Below are 25,457 nucleotides of genomic sequence, written 5' to 3'. Positions count from 1 at the left end.
CCCTGGCACTTTGCACCCAGCACTTTGCACTGTGCCCCTGCACCCAGTCTCCAACTCTGCCCTGCACCCAGCCCTGCCCCCACATTCTGCCCTGCCCCCACACTCACACCCTGCACCCACTCTGCCCTGCCCCCACACTCACACCCTGCACCCACTCTGCCCTGCACCCACACTCACACCCTGCACCCACTCTGCCCTGCACCCAGTCTCCAACTCTGCCCTGCACCCAGTCTCCAACTCTGCCCTGCACCCAGTCTCCAACTCTGCCCTGCACCCAGTCTCCAACTCTGCCCCCACACTCACACCCTGCCCTGCATCCCCACCCCCACTCTGCCCTGCATCCCCTGAAACCCCACCCCCACCCCCGCGAATCGCTCTGTGCGAACGGTGCCACTCGCACAGCGCGAACCGCTCTGTGCGAACGGAGCCACACGCAACTAAAAGAAGGCGGAGAGTGCAGCGGAAGCGGGGAACGCTCGCGGAGGTAAGTAAAAGGAGCCGAGTGCTCCAACAACGAATCGATCACTCGATTAATCGATAACGGAAATCGTCGACAACGATTTCCGTTATCGATTATTATCGATTTTATCGATTCGTTGTTTCAGCCCTAATTTTATCGATTAGTTGTTGCAGCCCTAATATATATATATTTTTTTGAAATTGGTTAATGTGCGTTCACGTTGACCATAATGGAAAAACTGTTTTTGTTTTTTTGTCATGAATATGCACGTGGTAAAAAAAGTTTAATAATAACTATCATTTCTTCCACATGAGAACTCACCTAGCCATGATCCTCTGTGAGAACTAGCTTCACAATTCGCAATTTGGAAGCCTCTGCTTAAATATTTATGCTGCAAATGTTGTCAAGTGTGTGTGCGCAAAACTCATATTGTTGCAGAAGTAGTAGATGCATCTTTTTGACAATCCTCTGGCTTTATGTACAGCTCTTTTCATGTCCCCTCAGACTAGTACCACCCCCTGGTATCTGAAGGCCAGCTAGGAAAGGTACCCCTTGACTCCTGGATAACACTGGAGGCAAATCACACTGGGAAAACAACATCTAAAGAATGTCCATGCAAAACTATGCTAGTTTCTCAGCTGCTCCTCGAGTTACAAAACCCTTTTAGCATGAGTTAATAAGTACATTACTGACAATACAAATGTCACCTGCAGAAAACAAATAATCAGTGGGAGTTCCCCTTTAAATAAACTAGTAGTTTTGTGTCCATAGACTTGCCTTTTACTAATACCTTTTTCAAATTCAGTTAGCAAATAAAATCTAACCTTTATTTTATTAGCCTCTGATTGCGATTTTCTTTTCTTCTACTAGGTTTTGTAAAAATGGTTGGTGCACAGCTACTGGAAATGTCTGAAGTTCAAACGACAGTGGTACAGGTGCAGCCAGCTGCTCAAACTGCCGAAATAAGCGACAATCCGTATGAGTGTCATGAGTGTGGCAAAGTTTTTAAATGGTCATCTAGACTGATACATCACCAAAGGACTCACACAGGGGAACGGCCATATAAATGTTCAGAATGCCCAAAGGCTTTTAAAGGTTCTTCAGCACTGCTCTATCATCAAAGAAGCCATACTGGGGAACGTCCTTATAAATGTGCAGACTGTGGCAAAGCTTTCAAGCGCTCTTCGCTTTTGCAGATCCATCAAAGTGTTCACACAGGTTTGAGGTCCTTCAAATGTAACATTTGTGGAATGACATTTAAGTGGTCTTCTCATTACCAGTACCATGTGAGGCAGCATACTGGTGAAAGGCCATATAAATGCACCATATGTGAAAAAGCATTTAAAAATTCATCTAGTTTAAGAAGACATAGAAATATTCATACAGGTGAGAGACCTTATGTATGCAATGTGTGTGGAAAAGCTTTCACTCAGTCTACAAATTTAAGGCAACATCAGCGCATCCACACAGGGGAGCGCCCTTACAAATGTGATGAATGTGGTAAATCTTTTACTCATTCCTCCAATCTTCTGCTCCACCAACGTACACATAGTGGAAAGTACACACACAAATGTGACTTGTGTGGCAAGATGTTTATTTCTGATGCTTTCTTGCAGTCACATTTGCAGTCTCATACTATTGAGCAAGCATTTGTGCAAGCAGATTCTGAAGTATTCTTGACTGCTACAGCAGCAATGGAAACAGTGGAAATGTTTTTTAAATGTGGTGCGTGTGATCTGACTTTCAACAATGAAGATATGCTTATTGGACATCAACAGAATCATGTGGAAGAGCAGACATATTCTTGTTTAACTTGTGATAAAGTATTTAAAAATGCCTCCGCTCTTTCACGCCATCAAAATTGTCACTCCAGTGAAAGGCCATTCAAGTGTTCCATTTGTGAGAAAACATTTGTACAGCTCTCCAACCTGCTTGTTCACCAGAGATCTCATACAGAAGAGCAACAGCTAATTCAAACAGAGGCTGAAGTTACATGTCCGCAGACTTCAGAGATAGTTCAGCCTTCTAGCATTACAACTGCTGCAGAGACTGTTGATCGTCCCTACAAATGTACTGAGTGTGGTAAAGCCTTTAAAGGATCATCTGGGCTACGTTATCATATGAGGGACCATACTGGAGAACGTCCTTACAAATGTTCAGAGTGTGGTAAAGCTTTTAAGCGTTCATCATTGTTATCTATTCACCAGAGAGTCCATACAGGAGTGAGAGCATTCAAGTGTGCAGAGTGTGGACTAACTTTTAAATGGTCTTCCCATTATCAGTATCATCTCCGACTGCATACGGGGGAGAGGCCTTATATTTGTAATGAATGTGGAAAATCATTTAAGAACACATCTTGCCTTCGCCGACACAGACAGTTGCACACTGGTGAGCGCCCTTTTGCATGTGTAATGTGTGGAAAAACGTTTACTCAAACTTCAAATCTACGTCAGCATGAACGGACCCACACAGGAGAAAGGCCCTACAAGTGTGAAAAATGTTACAAGACGTTTACTCATTCTTCCAACTTGCAATTGCACCAGCGCACACACTCTGATGATAGACCATTCACTTGCACTGTTTGCGGTAAAGGTTTTGTTATGTCTTCTTACCTTCAAAGACATATGCGAACTCACGTGTTATCCGCTACAAACAGCTCACAAACTTTACGTGGGTCCCAGGGATTAAAAGCTACAGCCACCACACAGGGAGTGCAAATTATGCCAAGCATGTCATTCCCAGTGAATATTGAAGTAGGGAGCCACCCTAAACCCTTAACATCACAAACATTTCTCTTGGTACAAGTGCTGCAACAAAATGTTCCAAAATTCATACTACTACCCAGCACACAGTTAGTGCAGTCTCAACAAAAGATCCCTATAACTTCACATATTTCTAGTGAAGTGATACAGAAACAGAGTAAACCTAAATGTAACAAGTCCAAACCAAAAAAATCATCTACACCTTATAGCTCTTCTAACCAGAATATTCTTATTATGCCTAGTCCAGGAGCGTCTATGTCAAGTGTGCAGCCTCTTCAAAACATTGAAAATAAAACCATCCAGGAATTGCTCAGACCCCAGGGTTTGTCTTTAGGGCATAATGTTATTGTTCTACAAAATGTTATTGAGCAAAGCCCTCAGCAGTTGCCTACAATGCAAACAAACACTGGCACTGTCAATAACAGAATAGCTAGCATTCCAATCCAACCAATACCTATTGCAACAGACATGGCCACAACACATCTTAAAACTTTATCTAACTCTCAGGAAAATTCACGTATTCAAATTGGACCCAAACAACATTCTCAAGATATAGTAAATACGCAAACATTACATAATCACAATTTTTCAAATATACCTCTTCAGACAATGTCTGATGCAGCCAGCGGTTCAAGAATTCAGGTACAAACTGTTCCAGGAGGCCAAGGTAGTCTAAATGAGAGTTCCAACTTAATTGTAGTACAAAATCCTGAAACTGAACAGCTGTTGAGTACTACAGACAGTGTTGATAATTTTCAGTCCATAAAAGATGTTCAGGATGTTTGCTTTGAAACTTTACAGACCGAAGAAGGTTTGCAGAACGTCCTTATTCTACAAAATGCTCATGGCGAGCAAACACAATTGTGTGTGCAAGAGGTGGAGAATATTCAGAGAATGCAGGACGGGTCTAGTGTACACATTCAATCCATGTCTAATTTACAGGAATCCACTGCTAATATCGCTGGAGGGCAAAACGTATTTATTATACACAGCACTCCAGGAGAGCAGACACTTCAAGTGGTGGATAATTTTCCAGAATCACAGAATCTACAGGTTGTGGAAACAATAGAAGGTTTGCAGGGAGGGCAAAATGTACGTGTAGTACCAACCAACCCAAACTGTACCAATGTTCAGATATCGCAGAGCATGCATTTAAGAACTATGCCAAGTGGTCAAGGGAGCCAAACTATTCAGAATCTGCAGAATTCTGAATTGTGTTCTGGAAACCAGAACATGAAAACATTACAGATGCAAAATAATTCAGAGCAGGAATTGCAGCAAAGCCTTCCTTCTATTCACATATTGCAGACTGTTTCTAAAGTACAACTTGTTCACACATTCTAACTTGGCCTCATGACAATTTGTGTATTACTTGAATAGATGTGGGTATGACAGTAGTATTGCATTCACAACCTCATTGCTGATTCTGCTGAGTTTGAAAAGGTTGATGATGTTAGGGAACAATTTAAATATTTAACACATTTATACAAAAGCTTCTTTAATGCAAGTGTACATTAATGTGTATACAAATGTTTTTGATTTTAGACCCAATCTGACAAGGTATAGGTATAGGTTAAAAAATGAATATGCAAATATGCATGCTCAAGGAATAACTCATATGTGAAAGAAAGAATTGCATATAATTATTTACTTTTTTTTATATGACTATTGAGTAGTTATATGGGCTCTTAAATACTTACTATCTAGGTACTCCTTGAGTAATGATGAAACCATTTTTTTGTTATTATTATTATTGGCATTTCATGTTTTTTTATTTGTCAGTTACACTGTATTCTCGATCTACAATGAGTTGCATATTTTACAGTTGGTGAATTTAAAATTATTTTGTATCCTACAAAGTTGCAGCTTCATGTTGGTTTGCGTTAAATCTTTGCATGCATTATTTTCTAACATGCTGAGAAACAGACCTCTTGCACCTTCATACACCCCCCTGCTGTTTTACAATATATAATTCAATACACCTCCCTATACAATGCAAACCCTTTTCACCATACCAGCTGTCCCAACTTAAATGTAGCTTCTTATTTCTGCAGCTTTCCCTAATTATGCATCCTCTTTTGCCTTACTGTCAAAAACCCAGCTTGTCCTAGAAGGCCCTTTTCTACCATTAGAATTCTAGCTGCATTTTATGTGGAACATGTGAACTAAAACATTTACTAAAGCAGGACACTTGATAGATATGCCCTGCCATAGTTACAGTATAAATTCCCATTTAAATGCATACATTTAAAGTACATGTATGTATTTTTTAAGAAATTACATGGTTTTTAGAAAAGAGGAACAAATACAGAATATAAGAAAATTACCACTGTCTGAAGTAGGATAATATAGCAGCTGTTCACTTTTTTAGTGCTAATCTGAGTCTACAAAATAAATGTATTCTGTATTATGTTGCACCAGAGTAAATGCTGTGTGTTTTGTATTTTTAAACTGGAGCATAATGTAATGTAATCTTTCTAATATGGAAAGCTGCATACCATTAGGATGCATAATTGAATCACAGTGAATAAACTAATCACTCCATGCAGGAGTGAATACAGCCCATGTCCATGCTGGAGTACTGGCAATGAAAACAGCCCATGTCCATGCTGGAGTACTGGCAATTTTTGAGGCAGAGATCATCTGTGTTACCAAAGGAGACTCTGGCCATATAGTACTACACTTCAGCTCTGAGTCAGTAGACCCGTCCTCTGCTGACATAAAGAAACATCCAGGAAGCAGTGTGTAACAACACACCAGTAATGCAGCAGCAGCAGTTAACACTATATTTATTAGATTAAGAATATTAAACTTTTGGCTCGCTTAATATGTTCCTCTACTGGGAAAAAATGGAAGAAGGAAACACATACTGTACATGAGCAGAATAGCAATCTGAGGTACAGAGCATAGTATAGCTTCATTCCCATGCATCATGCAAGCATGTAACTTTGCAGAGTGATGTGACCTGATGAGCTTTTGTGCCCATTACTATAATTAAAGAGGTGTGGTTCTTTTAAGGTTAGATAGTCCTTTGTGTATTGCTACTCCAATTGATTTTAATGTCTCGCTCTCATTTACTAGAATGGAAGTGCTATTGACAGATTACCAATTTATATACCTTGCTGTCTGATGATTGGGGGGGTTGCTCTAGCTAAAGTGTATTTATTGTTTTATTAGTTGTGATGTATGTAAATTGGCAGCAAAATAAAAACTTTGTTTTATGTGGTACATACATCTCATGACATTCCGTAGCCTGTTTGCATCCCTTAGGACATACTGGTACATCCTTAAAAGCTGCACAAAGGGCATACTGGACACATGGATTGTGATCAGCAATAACAGTGTGACCAGAACAGACAGGGGAATAGAGGAAGAAACAAAGTCTCAAAAAATTAAAGGAACAATTAAACAAATTTAGAAAAAAAAAAAATATTGGGAGCCAAGTGATATCATTATGGAATCTATGGCATCAAAAATGATGCCCTCAAAGGGATTTTGACCCCTTATCCCAATGATATAATAAATATGTAATCAGGAGATGTTGCTGAACATACGGATCATTGTTCAGTTGATATCCATTAATCAGGAGTATTCAATCAAATGTTATGTGGCTCAGAGTTGTTCTTGCAACTCTACATGGGCAAGAACACATAACAGTTTTAAATTTGTTAAAAAAACATGTCATCAAATAAGTGGTTAGCAGTGGTAAGTATTTTTACGTTAATGTGTTTTAGAGTGGTCAGCGTGTTTTAAGTGAATGACCACATAAGTGAGGGAACACACTGAGGCCCTAAGTTTCACCACAGAGAGTGTGTTTTAGTTTGCATCGATGTGGATGAAAGTGGCCAGTGAGATAAGGACTAGACAGACTTGTGCTTTCGGATTTGTACAAACTTGTTTTCTATGAAAAGTGCCTGTGTCATGCATGTTCGTACAAATCTCCGATAACAAGGGTTATCGCCCACTAAACTGCCGAAAGCGAAGTGCAAGTGCCGACATTTCAGTAAGAGTCGTATGTTGCGCCGTCTACAAGCCATTTTGGTGCTCCTTAATGAGGTCAGATGGGAAGGGACTCGGTGTAGGAAGGTACATAGCAATGACTGATGGGTAGAAGTAGCCAACAGAAATGAGAGGTGGTCTCATTGATAGTTGTTTTTTTTCCACTCTGGCCAATGCTTTATAAGGATAAGGGACAAACAAGCATTATATATACGTGTGCTGTGTGTGTGCGGACACCATTTTAACCCCTTAAGGACCAGGCTGTTTTTTACTTTTTGTACCCTTTGGGACAGAGTTTTAACACTTTTGCAGTGCTCATGTTTAGATGTAATTTTCTCCTCGCTTATTTAGTGTACCCATGCAAGTTATATGTTGTTTTTTCAGGACAAGAAGGCTTTCTCCAGATACCATTTTTTTGATCATATTATCTAATTTTCTATAAAAAAAAATAAGATATAGAAAATAAAGATCAAAATTGCCTAGAGACCCCCAAATTAAATTATCTAAACATAAACTAGTTTTAACTTAAAAAAAAAAAAATAAGTATTCTAGCTAAATAATCACTGTGGTAGCCAATGTTACCACAGTGATAATATAGCTATGAAAAGTCACATTCCCTTTTTAAAAATGGCCGATACTATATTTGAATCCCATGATCCCTTTGATCATGGGGTTAAATTTAGCCAATGGTAGAGGGAGGCAATTTTTGAAATCCTGATGAACTGTAAATAAACTATTATTAAAATCAGCCGTTTAGCCTATGTGGTATGTGAGTAACCATCTCATCCCTGGAGCTCCTTGCATTTTTACTGCAAAACTTACCATATTTGCTCGACGACCCTGATTATAAAACGACCCCCCAAAATCTGAATGTTAACTTAGGAAAAAAAGAAAAAGCCTGAATATAAGACGACCCTAAAGGAAAAAAGTTTTACCAGTAAATGTTAATTCATGTAAACTATTTTTTTAAATAAAAGCTATGATTGAGGAAAATATTTTTTTTGTTTTTATTTCCTTGTATTTTCCAACCTGTCCCCCAGTTACGCACATCTGCCCCCAGGCTTGCCACACCAATATGGCACTGTGGCCCATGATATGCCTTTTAACCCTCTATATGCCACTGTGCCCCATGATATGCCTTTTGACCCCCTATGTGCCACTCTGCCTCTAGAAATGCCTTATACCCCTATATCCCATTCTGGCATTTAGGGGGTTAAAATGCATGTTATGGGGCAGAGTGGCATATAGGGAGGTATAAGGCATTCCAGGAGGCAGAGTGGCATTAAGGGAGTTAAAAGGCATTGTATAGAGCACTCTGCCTCCAGAAATGCCTTATACCCCTATATGCCACTCTGGCATTTAGGGGGTTAAAAGGCATATTATGGGGCAGAGTGGCATATAGGGAGGTATAAGGCATTTCAGGAGGCAAAGTGGCGTTAAGGGGCATTTAATAGAGTACTCTGCCTCCTGAAATGCCTTATACCTCCCTATATGCCACTCTGCCCCATAATATGCCTTTTAACCCCCTAAGTGCCAGAGTGGCATATAGGGTTATAAGGCATTCCAGAAATGCCCTATGCCCCCATTTAACACACATGCACACACACACACTTACCGGTGCTTCCAATTTCCTGCTGTATTGCCGGGGCAGCAGGTTGACGTCTCCTTCCGCTGCAGCCGGAAGGAGGTGGAGTTGGCAGCGGGGGTTTGTCTGCGTCCGTCGCGCATACCTTCCCCGGCTGTCAGAGATCAGAGTACTCTGATCTCTGACAGTCGGGGAAGGTATGCGCGACGGACGCAGACAACCCCCGCTGCTAGCCACACCACCTTCCGGCTGCAGCGGACGTTGTCTACGCGGATCGCGTAGATGTCAACCCGCTGCCCCGGCAATACAGCAGGAAGCACCGGTAAGTGTGTGTGTGTGGGGGGGTGTTAAATGGGGGGAGACAGGAGGATCCAGGTCCCCTGCAGCGGTGCAGGGGATCTGGATCTTAGTCTCATAATCAGACCTCTATTTGAGGTCTGATTAGAAGACGACCCCGATTAGAAGACGAGGGGTATTTTTCAGAGCATTTGCTCTGAAAAAACCTCGTCTTATAATCGAGCAAATACGGTATTTTTGCTGTAAACCAGTACTGCCACTGTATTAAGGAAAAAATAATTTACGGTAAGTAAAAAATTTCTGTTTTTCCTGTCCTACAGTGGCAGTACCAGAGGGATGTATCAAGATACGCGCCGAAGGGAGGGTAATACTCAGGAGACCACAGACCTGTCCCTCTGCGGCGGATTTCAGAAAAATCCGAAATCTGCCGCAGAGGGGGAAAAGACATCTAGCCAATAATGTGGAACGAAGGTACTAAATAAGGACCAAGTAGCAGCTCTACAGATTTCTTCTGGTTTAGCAGCCGCTTTTCCACTCATGAAACCGGCATGGCGCTGTGACTGGAAACCCTAGCGGTAGATTACTGACCGGGTAAGATATCCGAATGGTCTCAGCCATCTTGAAAGGGTAGCTTTTGAAGCCGCTTTTCCTGAAGATCATACCAAAGACATTGACAAACAGGTGATCGGTGTGCCGGATGGCAGCAGTACAAGAAATATATATCTCCAGAGCTCTTTTGACATCCAACATATGCCATTTACATTCTTCCGGGGAGGAGGGAGATGGGGGGGGGGGGGAGGAAGGCAGTATCAACGTTGATTAATATTTGACTTGGATATGACTTTAGGAAGAAATGAGGGCTTCAAATGAACAACAACCTTGTCTTGATGAAAGAGTGAATTCGCTTGAGGAAGATAATGCTTGAATTTCCCCCACTCTTCTGGCAGACATAATCGCCACGAAAAAAAGGGGTTTAAAAGGATAACATCTTTAAGGAAACGTCCTCCAACGGTTTGAAGGGAGCTGAGTACAGAGTCTGTAGGACAATAGTAAGATCCCAGGAAGGAAGGTGAGATCTTCTTGGAGGGCGTTGAATGGTCGCCGCCTTAAAAAAAAGCCTGATGAGTAAATGGGATGCCAAGTCCGAGAGTAAAAAGTGATTAAGGGCCTGAAACAAAACCGTCTTGTAAAAACAGGAGAACGGAGTTAATAGCCTTGATGGAACACCAGAGAAGGAACTTCTTCCAAATACGCAAACAAATTCTGCATGTGGATCCCCTGACAGAACATTTGAAAAAGCTCCGGACGAAGATCTGTGTTGTCTAGCAGATGAGCCGAAGCTGGTTCCCAACAGGCTATGGTCATGTGAGTGAGCGTTGAAAACCAACTGCGGCTTGGCCAGTAGGGGATAATGGCCAGAACCCCTGCCTTGTCTGTTTGTATCTTTTGCAGGATTCGGGGAATTGGTGCCACCGGGGGGAAGATGTAGGCCAAATGGAAATTCCACTTTATAGAAAGGCTGTCCAGGAATTGTGGTGAGTCCCGCTTGTAGAGGGATGCAAACACCGGAACCTTTCTGTTCCGTCTGGTCGCCATAAGGTCCACCTCCGGAAGGCCGAATCTTTTCACCAAGAAGGAGAAGATTGTTTGGTTCGAGGACCAAACAATCTTCTCCGTCTTGGTGAAAAGATTCGGATCTGCTGAGATCGTCCGCGATCCAATTGTCGCAGCCTCTGATATAGGTGGCCGCAATATCTTCTAGATGTCGTTGGGATCATCAACTCTGTGCATAAATCCTGAAGCTTTCTTATCCGCGTCCCTCCTTGTTTGTTTAGGTAGGAAACAGTAGCCATGTTGTCTGACTGTATTCTCACTGCTTGACTTACTACCTGGGGTTTGAAAACCTTTACAGCATGAAGTACTGCCTTCAGTTCCCGGTAATTGGAGGACTGCAGAGTGTCTGAAGTGGCAGCCCAAATGTGCTCCCCAACCCCTCCTTGAAGCATCTGTTGTCAGAGTGATCCAATTCCTCAGTTGGAATGACAGACCTTTGGAGAGATGGGCTGAGTTCCTCTACCAGTTTAGTTGGGATAAAACCTCCTGGAATTGTGAAGACCGAATCCAGATCTTCCTCTTGTCTTGACCAATTTGACAGGATGTGCCATTGCAGGGGTCTTAGCCGTGCTTTTGCCCAACCGACTGCTGGGATAGATGCTGTGAGAAGTCCTAAGACGCTCATAGCCTTTCGGAAAGATTTCTTTGCAGTGTCACAATCTCCCTCTTTATCTTTCTGATTCTTTGGGTTGGAAGCAGAAGGGAAACCCGAGTCCACCACCAACCCCAAGAACTGGACACTGGTGGAGGGAATAAGGTTGGTGATCCAGCCAGTTGACGATTCTAAAAACTGAATCGTCGCAGTCTTTTTGGGGATGAGGCTTTGATGAGCCAATCGTCTAAGTATGGGACAACAGAAATCCCCCTTTCTCTCAGGTTTGCTGTTAACAGACACAAAATCTTGGTAAAAATCCTTGGAGCAGACGACAGTCCGAAAGGCAGCGCTCTGAACTGAAAATTATGGATTCTCCCATTTGAACGAATCGAGAACCTGAGGAACTTCCTGGGCATTTCGGCAATCGGAACATGCAGATAGGCATCCTTTAAGTCCAGAGTAACCATGAAGTCTCCCATCTGTAAAATTTGAGTGACGGATAAAATGTTTTCCATCCGGAAATGTTGATACCAGATACACTTGTTTACTTCAGATCCAACACCGGACGGAAGGGCCCTTCCGTCTTTGGAACCAAAAAAAGTCTTGAGTAAACCCCTAGGAACTGCTGATGACATGGTACCTTCTCTATGACGTTTTTGTAGAGGAGAGTGAGACATTCTGCATAAAGAGCTACATTTTTATCGTAGGAGGAAATCAGGAACTGGCGAACGGGAAGTTGGAAGTATCTGATCCTGTATCCGTCTGAAATGACTCTTTGAATCCAGGTGTTGTGAGTTGTCTGTTCCCATGCAGGCCAGAACTGCTGAGGTCTTCCCCCGACTCAGAATTTCTCTTTCTCCTGTTTGGTGCCAGGAAAGGTCTTAGATCGCTCCTGGAACTTTCTATCCCCGTATTGACCACGAAATTTGTGGGATCTGGAAGATGACTGAAAAGTCCTGGTATTCTTATATGGATATCTCCTATTCCACCTAACTTTTCTATCTTGAGGAAGAGCTCTTTTGGTATCTGACATCTGCTTGAGCATATCCTCCAGAGGGGTTCCAAACAATTTCTTCCTTTCAAAAGGCAATTCACACCTTGGACGCCGAATCTGCTGTCCAGGTTCTCAACCACAGAGCTCTCCGAGCCACCTAGGATAACCCCATACTTCTAGATGATAATTTTAGCATTCTAAATTCTAGCACTTCTAGATGATAATTTGTCCTCGTGAAGAATCTGTCAAAAACTGTTAGAGAGCTTCAAGTTTCTCATGAGACTTGCAATCTCTGGATCTGAGTCGGTTGAGAGGCAGTCGTCTAGCGCATGGATCCAAAAACTTTGTGCCCTCGCCACAGCTGAGCTGGATACTGCCGCCTTACATTGAAAACCAGATGCTTTAAAAATGTGCTTGCAAGATGTCTCCACTCTACTATCCATGGGATCCTTGAGCCCGGAAACTTCCCCAATGGAAATAGTAGTTTTTTACCTTGGGTGGATCCTCCCATCTGTCCTCTCCTTGGAGCCTGCACAGTTGCTTGAATTGCTTGAAAATAAAGGGTCTTTTACCCAGATTTTTCCATTTCTTCTCAATAAGCTCATTTAATTTAGGTAAAATAGGAAAACCTTTGATCTTAACCAGATCTCCATCTAGCAAAAGCCAAACCACCACCTTCGTGAACTTGCGCAGCTCTTGAGGAGGAAAAACAGCCTCACCCTCTGAACTATCACTTGAGGAAGAAAATGACGAGTGAGAGATTTCACCCGAGGAGAGGTCTGACCGTGAAGAGGACCTGGATCTCTTGCGTTTACGTGAAGACTTCACCTTTTCCTTCACCTGAGGTTGAGAAGCAGACACCTTAAATGCCTCAAATGTCTGGGTCAAATTCTCCTGCAACCAACCCAGAAAGGATTGCATATCCTTTTGCTTCTCCTTAGTGATCTGTTCTGCAGAGCAGGAATTACATTCAGTACAAGCAATATGCTTGGATTTGAATGCAGCTTTTTTGGGAGCAGGTGCGGGCATTTTATCCTTCTCCAAAACTTCCGGAGAGACAGGACTAGACATCTTAAACTCCTCTGAACCATGTGGGGGGGCGGTGACACGGATCTCCTGTAATGACTAGCGCTACTGCTGTCAGACAGGAACAAAAAGCGATTAAATTGCTTGAAATTGTCGCCCCTATAGAAGATCCGATTCGCGCATGCTCAGGATCGGATCTTCAGTGAAACGCAACGCCACCCGGGCGTGTGTTCAACCACAATGCGTATGCTCCACACAGCCAGGAAGTAAGAACTCTAACGGGAAACGCGTTGCTCCTTCACAGCGTCTCTTCTCTTGTTCCGCCCAGGAACAGGAACTCAGCGGAGTCATGTGATTTTACGTCGCCTCCTGTGACTCCGCTGGGTTCCTGGGCAGAACAAGAGAAGAGACGCTGTCAGGGAGCAATGCGAAGGCAGCTTTGCGGGACTGCGCAGGAAATCTGCAGTTCAGATAAGGGGTGGGCGAGATTGACCACATATGTGGCGGGAGCGGGGGGATTGGACACATATGTGGCGGGAGTGGAACACACGCGGGTTTAAAAAAACAGGCCCACGCAGGGCTCTGGTATAAGGCATATCGAGGGTGTGCAGAGTGGCATATAAGAAGGTATAAGGCATATTGGGGGGCACATTGGCATATGGGGGATATAAGGGATATTGGGGGGACATTGGTATATAGGGGGTATATTTGCAACATACCTGTAGGATACAGTCTCTCAGTAAGCGCCGTACCCCGCCCCCCAAAAACTCGCGATCTCGCTATCTTATATACTTTTGTCTTAGCCAAAAGTTGGCATTGCCCCATGGGATGACCTTGACTATGCCACTCAAAGTTGTTTACCACGAACGGACACCTGCAAACCTTGAATATGTCACTCAAAGCTGTTTACCACGGAACCCACCTATAAGATCGTGACACAATATCTAAGTTTTATAAAAACAAAGCTCAAACGTAGACAGTTGACCATCGTACATTATTATACAATATTATAAATGAAAGTGTGAGTACACTAAATCTTAATAGATAATTATATATTGCATTAATCTTATCATAAGCCATTACATTAATCATGAAGAATAGAAAGGTTAGGTAGAAGGGTTGAACTTGATGGACTTAGGTCTTTTTTCAACCTTATGAACTATGTAGCTATGTAAATTAAAAAGTAAATATTTTATCATAAGCCTATAACAGCGGAGGTAACACAGACAGAGCTTGTTGTTTTGTTGGTGCTGTTGCCATCGAGACGACGCCATTCGGGGGGCATCGGTTGCGATGGTGTCATCGCGTGTCCATTGGCCCAGTTTCCTGTGTCCCCGCCTTTAGTCTTATTTAAACCCCATTACCCTGTTCTATAGTGCCCGTGCAACGAGTCACTATTACTGTACTCTGGGTGTGTTCTGTGTTTTTGGTTCCTGTAACTCTGCTGCCTGATTTCCATGTACCAGACCTCGGCTATTGTTTCCTGATATTGTTTCTACGCTGCTTGCCCCGACCTCGGCTTTGTTTCCCGATTCTGATTCTACGCTGCCTGCCCCAACCTCGGCTTGTTTAGTTCTTGTGCCTCTGCCTCTGGCCCTGGTTTGTCCTATTGCCTCTGATTACTTGCCGTCCATCTGCGAGTACGCCACAGCTCCTGCATAGTGGGCTTGCATAACAGTTTCAAACAAATGAACTGAAAGAAGAAAATATATTGCTAAAAAAGAAAATAGAAGATTTGGAATTAAAGATAGGAGGTCTTGAAGATTGCTCAAGGCGAAACAATATACGACTAAGAAACATTCCTGAATCTATAACCCATGATAAAATAAAGGAATACCTGAATAAGTTTCATGCTGAAAAACGATAAAAAAAAAAAAATCACTAAAATAATACAAATAGAAAAACAATAAAGTGAGCTAAGTGATGTCATTGTGACATCACTGGCATTAATAACATGTTCAAGAGGTCCCTAAGAGGACCTCTAACTATTAAAAAAAATAAAATATATATATATATATATATATATAAATATATATAAAAGATAATAAAAAATTAAAAACCTTTACATCCCATTGCTCTAACACAACATCTACCCAGTATACCCCTCCTGCCCCTGTTTGCAGGAAAAGGGAATAATCGCTGGACCAACATACCGCAAAAAATGCCAAATTTGATTTGAGGTACCAAAAACCCATGGGATTGAAGGGGTTAAAGTTAACCAGATGGTCATCAAGAAGCGATAAATAAAATTAAAAAATTAACTTAATATTATCTTTGAAATTATTTAGTTGATCTTTTTTCATGACACTTTTTATGGTATTTATGGACTATATTACATCAACATTTATATAACATTCTACGGAATATCATGCTATTCAAAATATATAAATTTCATGCTTTAAAGGAAGGGGGAAATGCTCCTACTGTACTGTATTATTTATTAGATTAATTGCACTTCATCATTAATTCAAGCATGATAACTGTATCACAAATATTTTATGGTATTTATTGATTGTATTATACTATTAATGTATCCTGATTTAAATTATTCACAAAAAATACACACGAAATATTATGCCATATATATATTTTTAGAAATCACTGAGTCGATTTCTCTTAATGACACTACTTTAATCAATAATTTAATTATGATATAACTTATTCACAATTACCTGTTCACTTAAGATTATATGAATTATTACTTTATAAATATTGAATCAATTATTTCATATATATATATATATATATATATATATATATATATAAAACATCCAAAAATAGTTACCGGCACTCCAGGGACTTCTTTAAATAATCACTCAAGAAACTGCAGTTTTCTAATCAACGTTTCAGTCTATTTATTAGACTTTCATCAGGACATCAAAACTGTGTGTTTTATGATTTGCTGTTGCAGCTACTTGGCACCAGGCTAAAAAGGTGGTGATTGGTGTGCAATTGTTAATTTTGGACATGGTGTGTATATATATATATATATATATATATTTAAATATTTTATTAACCCCTTGAGGACCGGGTTTTTGTTACTACGTTTGCGCTAAAAGACCAGAGCAGTTTTTGCTATGTCTTTCTTCAACAGTAAATTCTCTCTTCTCAATTAGTGCACCCACACAAATCATATATTGTTTTTTTCAGCACAAGTAGGGATTTCTTTTGAAATAATAATTTTATATATATATATAAACCATCATTAAGTATGAAAAATATCTAAAAATGTGGGAAAAATTAGGAAAAAAAAAGGAAATATTTTCACAATTTCACCTATAAAAACTTAATATAACCAGTGCAAATGGGAAAAAACCTCCAAAAGTGTATTTAGGTATTTGTCCTGTTTTTGGAAACACTTCATATGCCTGGTATTTTCATTTGTTTTGGCACTTACAGGGTTAAATACGAATGCATCACTGTTTCTAAACAAGATTTTTTTTAAATGTGGTATCCTGGGAGTTGCGCCCCAATAGTGGCCAGAAAAAACTGCTCAACAAAAGTATATATTTTTTGAAAGATGACATCCCAAAGTATTTCACTTGGGGCATATAATCAGTTTTTATTTAACTATTTTAGTGCCAGTCTGTCCTAAACATTGCAGTAAAAAAATCTTTTTTTTCACTTTTAACAAACCCATTCTATCAGAACAAAGTATTTCAGTATTATTTTTTCCCGGGTACATAAAATGACTGAAACAACTTGTGATTTGTATTTAGAAACACCCCCCGAGTACAAGAATACCCCATATACATGGGTAGGGCATGTCTCTTTGGCACTGCGGGTTCAAAATTGGAACATGCGCATTATAGTTTTCAAACATGGAATTTTGACAGATCAAAAGATTTCATCCTAAAACTAGACAGCTCAGGGAATCTAGTTAAGGGCATATTTGCCTGTCCTATGCAGCTGATTCCACACCAGAGCCTTCCAAATTTAGTGTAACAAAAAAAGAAAACATTTTTCACATCCACTTTGCGGTTTCACCATGTTTATTTTTCTGAGTGGATGTGTAAAAACACAAAATAGGTCTTGATTTGTGTTCAGGAACACCGCCCACTTTGGTTCTGCAGCAGTTACTAAACTCACAGCATTTTACCTGGAAGCACCCTGCACTTTTAGTTCAGTGCTGTTATTTTTTTTTATTTTTTAACTTTTTCAATGCTGATGCTCCATTGAAGCACAACATTGACTGATATTTAGTCCCCACAAGCTTGTGATGGGATGGGGTCAACGCTGCAGTGATGCTCTCATGGAGCGATCAGGCAGCGGGGAATGTTGTGTCAGGTCCCCAAGCAACAAACAAGCTTCCCTGAAGCTGCCTGTGGCAGCTGAAAATGCGGTTGCTGGCTTGCCGGTATTTGCATTGTGAGCTGAAAAAATCACTCCGTGGGAGTGATCGAAGGCTCGGGGACGGGCTCTGGGTGGCTGTGCTGGCCTGCCCAGACAGCAGCAACAGCGCCCCCCGCGATCACCGCGATTGTGGCGACGTGGGTACGTCCCGGTATCGAAGGGGTTAATAACTGAATCACGATATAACTTATGCACAATAATTTGTTCACTTAAGATATATAAATTATTACAGATTTTTCATTACATTATTTTAAATAAATGAAAAACTTGCATATTTTTTATCCGATTAATCGAAAAAATAATTGGCTAACTAATTGATTATGAAAATAATCATTAGTTGCAGCCCTATATATGATTTGATTGGGTAAATTGAATTGGCTGGGTTCAAAGATATCCCAAATAGTATATGTGGGCAGAATTTTCAACATGTCAAAAATTCCAATTTGAAAGATGCACACCTCCTAAATGTGGCCTTTTAGTCCCCCAAACAACCCAACAATCCCATGTGTTTAGGATTGACATTTGTTCATAAATTCTGTTCTGCTCCAACTGAAATAGTACCTCTTTTAAAGCTGGTGTATCTGGTGATTTCCACTTCCTAGCTATCCGTAATTTCCCAGCTAGAAAAAAAGTAAATTTTCGGTTATGAGAGGGAACTTCATCAGGTAGCATATGCAAGATAATCAATTCTGGAGAGGCTACTAGGTGAAGATGCGCCACCAGATAAGTAACAGCCAGCCCTCTTCATTACACCCTTTCCAACATAGAGATGAGCTATTAGGAAACATATGTGCTAATAATTTCGGGGTTACGTACCACCTACAGGATATTTTCTTTTGTAATTCTAAATGATTGGTGCAATGTGTAAACCCTTTCATGGCTTCTTCAGCATCTTGCCAAACTAATAAGGGGAGCAATTGATTCAGTTCCTTCTCCCAAGCCGTTACATGTCGACTGTCTTTCAGTTGTTTAAAATTTAAAACTTGTTCCTGTAGTTTAACAAACTTCCACTTAGGGGTGCTCGTCAAAAAAGAGACAAGAAAAAAACAATAGTGTAGCCAATAATAACATATATAATATCTCAGTTGGTGGTAAGTATTGCACTCACGATATATCTGTGATATTCACGCTTTTCTGACAATCTTTACGTCTAGAGGTGTAAATGAAGAGAGAAAACAGGAACAAGATTGCGCAGTATCTCACACAAATGAGAAAAAGATAGAGGTGGGTTGCACTTACAAGAAGTTGAGCACATCCAAATATGTATCCTGTGTAGTTTAAGACAGTTGCTCATTTATGTTACCAGTGAAACCTCTAAGTTGTGAACAAGTTAATTTCTTTTATCTATCATATCATCTATTATTCTTCATTCATAACTATTGGTGACAAAACCAGACATTTTACACAGTGACTATTCTTCAGTTGTTTAAAATTTAAAACCTGTTCCTGTGTAGTTTGACAGTTGTCCATTTACCTCCAATTTGTATTTTTTTTTATTTTTCATTTTTTTTTTTTTCAATTCTTTGTTTATTGAAACATGCACAATGATAAAACACATAGATGACAAGGTCTTGCAATTATTGTACAATACAGAGTAAATGGCAAAAGCGATCCACGGTGTTAGACAACAGAATGAACCATGTCAGTTACAGAAGAGGATCAAGGTACGACCGCATGCCAGTCATGTGAACACCACAAAACATAAAGGAAAATCCGGAGAAGACAATTTTGCGACATATATCGGAGGAATGTATGAAACTAAAACTAACAACAGAAAGGAAAACTGTGTATCTCACTGCACAGCAGGGTCATCAAAAAGTTGTACATTACAGCAGGACGAAAGATAAAAGGTCAGACACACAATACAGTTAGTGGGAGCGGGTAGAGCCGCCTGAGTAGCCCTGCAAGGGGACGACTGGGTAGAGTGCCCGTAGCCTACGTCGAAGAAGCGGGCCGAGGTCATGAAAGACAACCAAGGGAGCCATTTGAGGCCATTTTTGTATTCACGCCCCCGGGACGCGGCCACCAGATCTTCCATCGTCAATTGGTGGGGGTCCTGGCCTTTTCCAGAGCCGTGGGATAATCGACTTGGCTGTTTGGAGCAAATGGATAGTTAAGGACCTCTTGTAGGTACCAAAAGAAACATGTGTATGGAGAAGCAACAAAATCTGGATCAGACACATCTACGATTACCTTGGTCACAGCCTCCCAGAACGGATGAATATCCCTACACTCCCACCATAAGTGGAGAAAGGAGCCATCCGCCTCGCCGCACCTCCAGCACAGGGGTGAGACCTGTGGCAGGAAGCGGTGTAACTCCAGGGGCACCTCATACCATCGGGACAGCAACTTAAAAGCACATTCTTGTACTCTAGAGGAGATTACACTTTTGTGAGTGAGTAGCACCATTTTATGCCATTCATCGTCAGCAAACTGGGTGGAAAGATCTTTCTCCCAGAGACTGAGATAGAATGGCTTTGAGGTGCAGTGGGCATCAATTAAAAGTTAATAGATATGAGAGAGGAAGTGGGACGGTTCATTAGATAAAACACACAATTGCTCGAAATTGGACAGCTCCCTGGTGAGGTGTGCGTTAGGAAGGGGGAGATGTAATGTTTCAGCTGGTGGTGCAAGAATACCGTCCGAAAGGGGGGGGACCCTGTCTGGTCAGTTCAGTAACGGGTTTAAACTCAGTGCCCCGAAGAAGGTGATAGACTGTAACATGTTTTGTTGCCAGGTGGGGAAAAAGGCCTGACATGCGTCTTTGTAGAAAGGATCCACTAGGGGGCGCTCGTGTATACCGGTTCGAAAATGGAAGCAAAAATAAAACAAGAAAGAAAATAATAGTGTAGTAATAAACACAGGAGGTCTAGGATGGATTTGATAATACACTCACAGTGTTTATAATGTTGGTCAGGCCTTATATCAGTCAATACAATGGTGTAATATTGTCATATGCTGGAATATGCCAGAATTAATGCACACTTACAGTTAGCAAAGGTGTGTAGTGCCTGTAGAATCTGGATGTCTCTCCATGATGTTCCCCGCTTTTTCTTCCAAATTCCCTTTTTTTTTGCTTTTAAGCCAAGTATTGGTGTATGCTGAATAATAATACACCAAAGTGTATATAGAAGTAAAACTGAAATTTATTCAGGGCACCTGCCCCAATCAATAGATAAAATGAGATAAATAGTACTTAAACAAAGGTACTATATCTTTAAAAAAGTAAGTGATAAAAGTCCATATGAATAAAATGAGCTGAATGTGGCTTCTTCAGGAGTATCTTCTGTGTATGTTCGTGGTTCTTTTATTTGTGTGCGTCGCCATCTTGGTTCATCCGCGTCCGTGCGACTGACGTCAATCCGTCATGACTCGTCCGTTGCCGTCGCCCGTCATCACTATAGTAAGTGATCGCCTTCTTCTTCCTCCAAGGTAAGTACCCCGTATGTGGAGAAAAAAGAATGAATGACCGTATTGTTGTTGTGATCGAAATGTATTTTGTATTTTGTATACATGTGGTGCCGTAATGCATCCCACACCGGATGTCTAGAAGGTTTGATTTTATTTTATTTTTATTTTATTTCATTTTATTTAAAAAACAGATCACAGTTAAAAAAATTGGTAAATCAGAAAAGCTTCTCCACTGATTTTATATTATACATGTAGGCATCTAGGGTTCACACAGTGTATCCTATTGACACATGGACACAAAATAAAAATAAAAAATAAATAACTCTAAACCAATATTTAAAAACTTTTAAAAGCATTAAAAGACACTACCAAATACTTCATTAAATTGTTTTTATTTCATTTTAGTTTATTTTTATTTGATTTCATTTAATTACCAGAACATAGGTTATAAAATCAGAAAACCATAGAAGTAAAGCTTCTCCACCTACCTTTTATTAATTAATTAAATAATCACTTATCCAAAAGAAATTCATTTAAAAATCATTCACTCTAAATTAGTTTAAAATACTTTCAGTACAAGTAACCCAGTGTACAATTAAAATCCACTCGTCTTCAAGTCGGGAATGTCAACCTGTTTCACCCTTTTGATAGGTTATACACTGGCCGTCTGGTCTGTCTTTCTTTCACTACATCGGTACTCATTGTACAGACCCAATCTGAAACTTATCAGAGACCTGATTAGCACGTTGCAATTATTGCACTCGACTGGATAATACCATCATTTTACTTACCGTCACACCATAAGGTCGGGTCCTTTTCTTTTTCTCCCTCCCCATACCGGGGCATAATAATAACAGCTTGTTATGTTACCTCGAACGGTGAGGGGGGGGGGGCAATATCTTCACCGTTCTATTTTCTCATAACCGCTCAAAGGTTTATCCAGTTCGCAATGTCATATATCCTATCTTCACTCCATATATGTCTAGCGGGGCATATACACATATACAGTTGATTTTGTAATCATCGTTCTTTATCTTTATTTTTATATTTTTTTATATTATTTTTTTACACTATACGACACCTCGTACACATTCGGCATACGGCGTCCTTATCCCTCGATTCCTCCGTCCGGTGTGGGATGCATTACGGCACCACATGTATACAAAATACAAAATACATTTCGATCACAACAATACGGTCATTCATTCTTTTTTCTCCACATACGGGGTACTTACCTTGGAGGAAGAAGAAGGCGATCACTTACTATAGTGATGACGGGAGACGGCAACGGACGAGTCATGATGGATTGACGTCAGACGCACGGACGCCGATGAACCAAGATGGCGCTGCACACAAATAAAAGAACCACAAACATACACAGAAGATACTCCTGAAGAAGCCACATTCAGGCGAAACGCGTTGAGAGCTCATTTTATTCATATGGACTTTTATCACTTACTTTTTTAAAGATATAGTACCTTTGTTTAAGTACTATTTATCTCATTTTATCTATTGATTGGGGCAGGTGCCCTGAATAAATTTCAGTTTTACTTCTATATACACTTTGGTGTATTATTATTCAGCATACACCAATACTTGGCTTAAAAGCAAAAAAAACCCGGGATTTTGGAAGAAAAAGCGGGGAAACATCGTGGAGAGACATCCAGATTCTACAGGCGCTACACACCTTTGCTAACTGTAAGTGTGCACTCATTCTGGCGTATTCCAGCATATGACAATATTACACCATTGTGTTTCTGTATTTTTCTGCGTTTCCTCCAACATATACCCCATACACGGACCCGGAAGTATTGACTGATATAAGGCCTGACCAACATGTAAACACTGTGAGTGTATTATCAAATCCGTCCTAGACCTCCTGTGTTTATTACTACACTATTATTTTCTTTCTTGTTTTATTTTTGCTTCCATTTTCGAACCGGTATACATGAGCGCCCCCAGTGGATCCTTTCTATATTTTCCAACACCAGGAGAGTGTTGTTTACGGGCTGTAGCAGGGTATCCGGCAAATTGGAGAAAGGAAAGTATAGAATTTTTTCCTTTTAACACCTTGTACACTGGTTTTCATCACTTCTCTGTTTCCATGCCCCTTAGTAGGTCAGCGGGGAGCACTGGGTTATGTGTGAGTGGAAACAGGGGACTCGGCGAGGTAGTAAGGAGGCGACGGCTAGAGAGCCGACCCCAGACACGTAGTGTGGCTGTGATCGTGGGGTGTTTGTGCAACAATAGCCGTCGAAAACGGTCTGGTAACCATGGAACTGCCGAGACATGGTGCACCAAAAACGAGTTCTCTAAAGGTATCCACAGCTTCGGAACCTCCAATGACCACTCCATGACACGGCAAAGATGTGAAGCTAACCAGTACCATTCCACACTTCGAACCCCCAGACCCCCTCTATGTTTGGGCCTAACCAGATGTTGGAACGAAAGCCTAGGATGACGGTCCCCCCAAATACATTTACGGAAGGCCCTGTGGCAGGCTTTAAAATAAGCCCTGGGGAGGAAGATAGGGAGACATTGCAATAGGTATAAAAACCTAGGGAGTACATTAATTTTTATTACACCTATACGGCCGAACCAAGATATATGTGGCACAGCCCATTTACGGAGACCACTGAGCACCGAGGAAAGTAAAGTGTAAAAATGCATGGTCTGGAGAAGGGAAAGGTCCGACGGAATCCAGGTATTTGATAGCTGTAGGCTGCCACCTGAAGGGGAAGGTCTTAACCAAGCTTTCCCGAAGGGGAAGGGGCACATTGATTCCTAGTATCTCAGATTTCTGTAAATTGATAGCATAATTAGAGAGGTCCTTGAAGATGTGTAATTCCCTAACAATGTGTGGGAGTGAAGTGGACGGTTGCGTGACCATGCAAAGCATGTCATCAGCATAGATCGCAAGCTTATGTGTATGGTTGGCGATATGCAGACCGGTGATGTTAGCATTCCTCCTGAGTGCGGAGGCGAGCGGCTCCATCCTCAGGATGAACAGTAGCGGGGAGAGGGGACAGCCCTGCCGGGTGCCGTTGTTAATGTGGAGGCGCCATTCACTTTCATTTGTGCGGAGGGAGTGGAGTAGAGGGATCTCATAAGATTAAGGAAATTCCCCCGGAGGCCAACCGATGACAGTGTTTGGAATAGGAAATTCCAGGCAACTCTATCGAATGCCTTTTCGGCATCCATAGAAATTAAAGCAAGGGGGATCTTGTGTTCAGTCGCGTATGCTATCAGGTTCAACACCCTGATGGTGTTATCCCTGGCCTCCCTCCCAGGGACAAATCCGACCTGATCCTTGTGGATCGAGGAGGGAATAAATGGGCGTAAGCGTAGCGCCATAAATTTAGCCAGCAATTTGAGGTCAGTATTAGTCAAGGATATGGGCCGATAATTGGAGCAGTGATCTGCATCTTTTCCGGGCTTGGGGATGACTACAATATGTGCGAGGTTAGACTGAGGGTCAAAAGCCTGGCCCCCGCCAAGGAATTAAAGAGTTTTGTCATATGGGCCCCCAGCACTGGGAAGAAGCGGCGATAATAGCCGTTAGTCAGACCGTCTGGTCCCGGGCTCTTGCCCTTTGGGGATTCTTTCAGGGCAAGGGTGATCTCATCACTAGTTATAGGGGAATTTACGGAGTCTACAACGGAGTCCTCCAGTCTCTGAGGTAAGTATTAGTTCAGGTAGGCCTTAATGGAGGATAAGGACTGTTGGCAAGGGCGATCCGCAGGAGTTAAGTTGTAGAGGGCCGTGTAATACTCATGGAAGCACCTAGCGATCTCAGTGGTTTCATATCTGAGAGTGCCCTTGCTATTTCTAATTCTGGGTATACACGAGGAAGAGTGTTGCACCCGGAGTGCCCTGGCCAGTAGTTTACCTGGCTTATCGCCCAGCTCATAAAAGTGCCTTTTGGCCAGCAGGAAAGAACGTCTCGTTCTATCCTCAAGAAGGGAGGCCAACTGGGCTTTGTGGGATTGCTCTAGCCTGTGTATCTGTCTAGTAAGCGACACCTAGTGGCACCCAGTTTAATAAAGTGGCCTCTCATAACGGCTTTATGAGCCTCCCAAATTGTAGGGAAGGGGATGTCATCAGTGGCATTATCAGCAAAATCATTCTTGAGGTGCTCAAGTGGGGGTAGGGTTATCTAATATGTTCTCATTAAGCCGCCAAGTCCAAGGTTTAATCCTAGGTTGGGACAATGTAAGAGTAATATGCGTGGGAGCATGATCACTGAACGAACATATATCTATGCTGGAGGAACGTAGTTGTAGAAGGTGATGGTGTGACAGAAAGAGCATGTCTATTCGTTTATATCTATTGTGGACTGCGGAAAAATACATGAAGTCCCT

General features: G+C 41.4%; 1 protein-coding gene across 1 annotated transcript; it reads left to right on the top strand.

Annotated features, from left to right (window-relative positions):
* The first annotated feature begins 1,341 nt into the window (after window positions 1-1,341).
* Window positions 1,342-25,246, top strand: LOC149298091 (uncharacterized). The gene is made up of 3 exons (XM_089487980.1): window positions 1,342-3,258; window positions 24,705-24,775; window positions 25,183-25,246. Exons 1-3 carry the CDS (start codon window positions 1,342-1,344, stop codon window positions 25,244-25,246), a joined length of 2,052 nt encoding a protein of 683 aa, XP_089344106.1.
* Window positions 25,247-25,457: the final 211 nt, after the last annotated feature.

The sequence above is a fragment of the Sceloporus occidentalis genome, unplaced genomic scaffold, assembly GCF_023333645.1.
Source record: "Sceloporus occidentalis isolate IW3139 unplaced genomic scaffold, rSceOcc1.0.p SCAF_35, whole genome shotgun sequence".
NCBI lineage: Eukaryota > Metazoa > Chordata > Lepidosauria > Squamata > Phrynosomatidae > Sceloporus > Sceloporus occidentalis.
The sequence above is the reverse complement of the archived record's forward strand: the minus strand, read 5'-3'. Positions and strand labels throughout refer to the sequence as shown.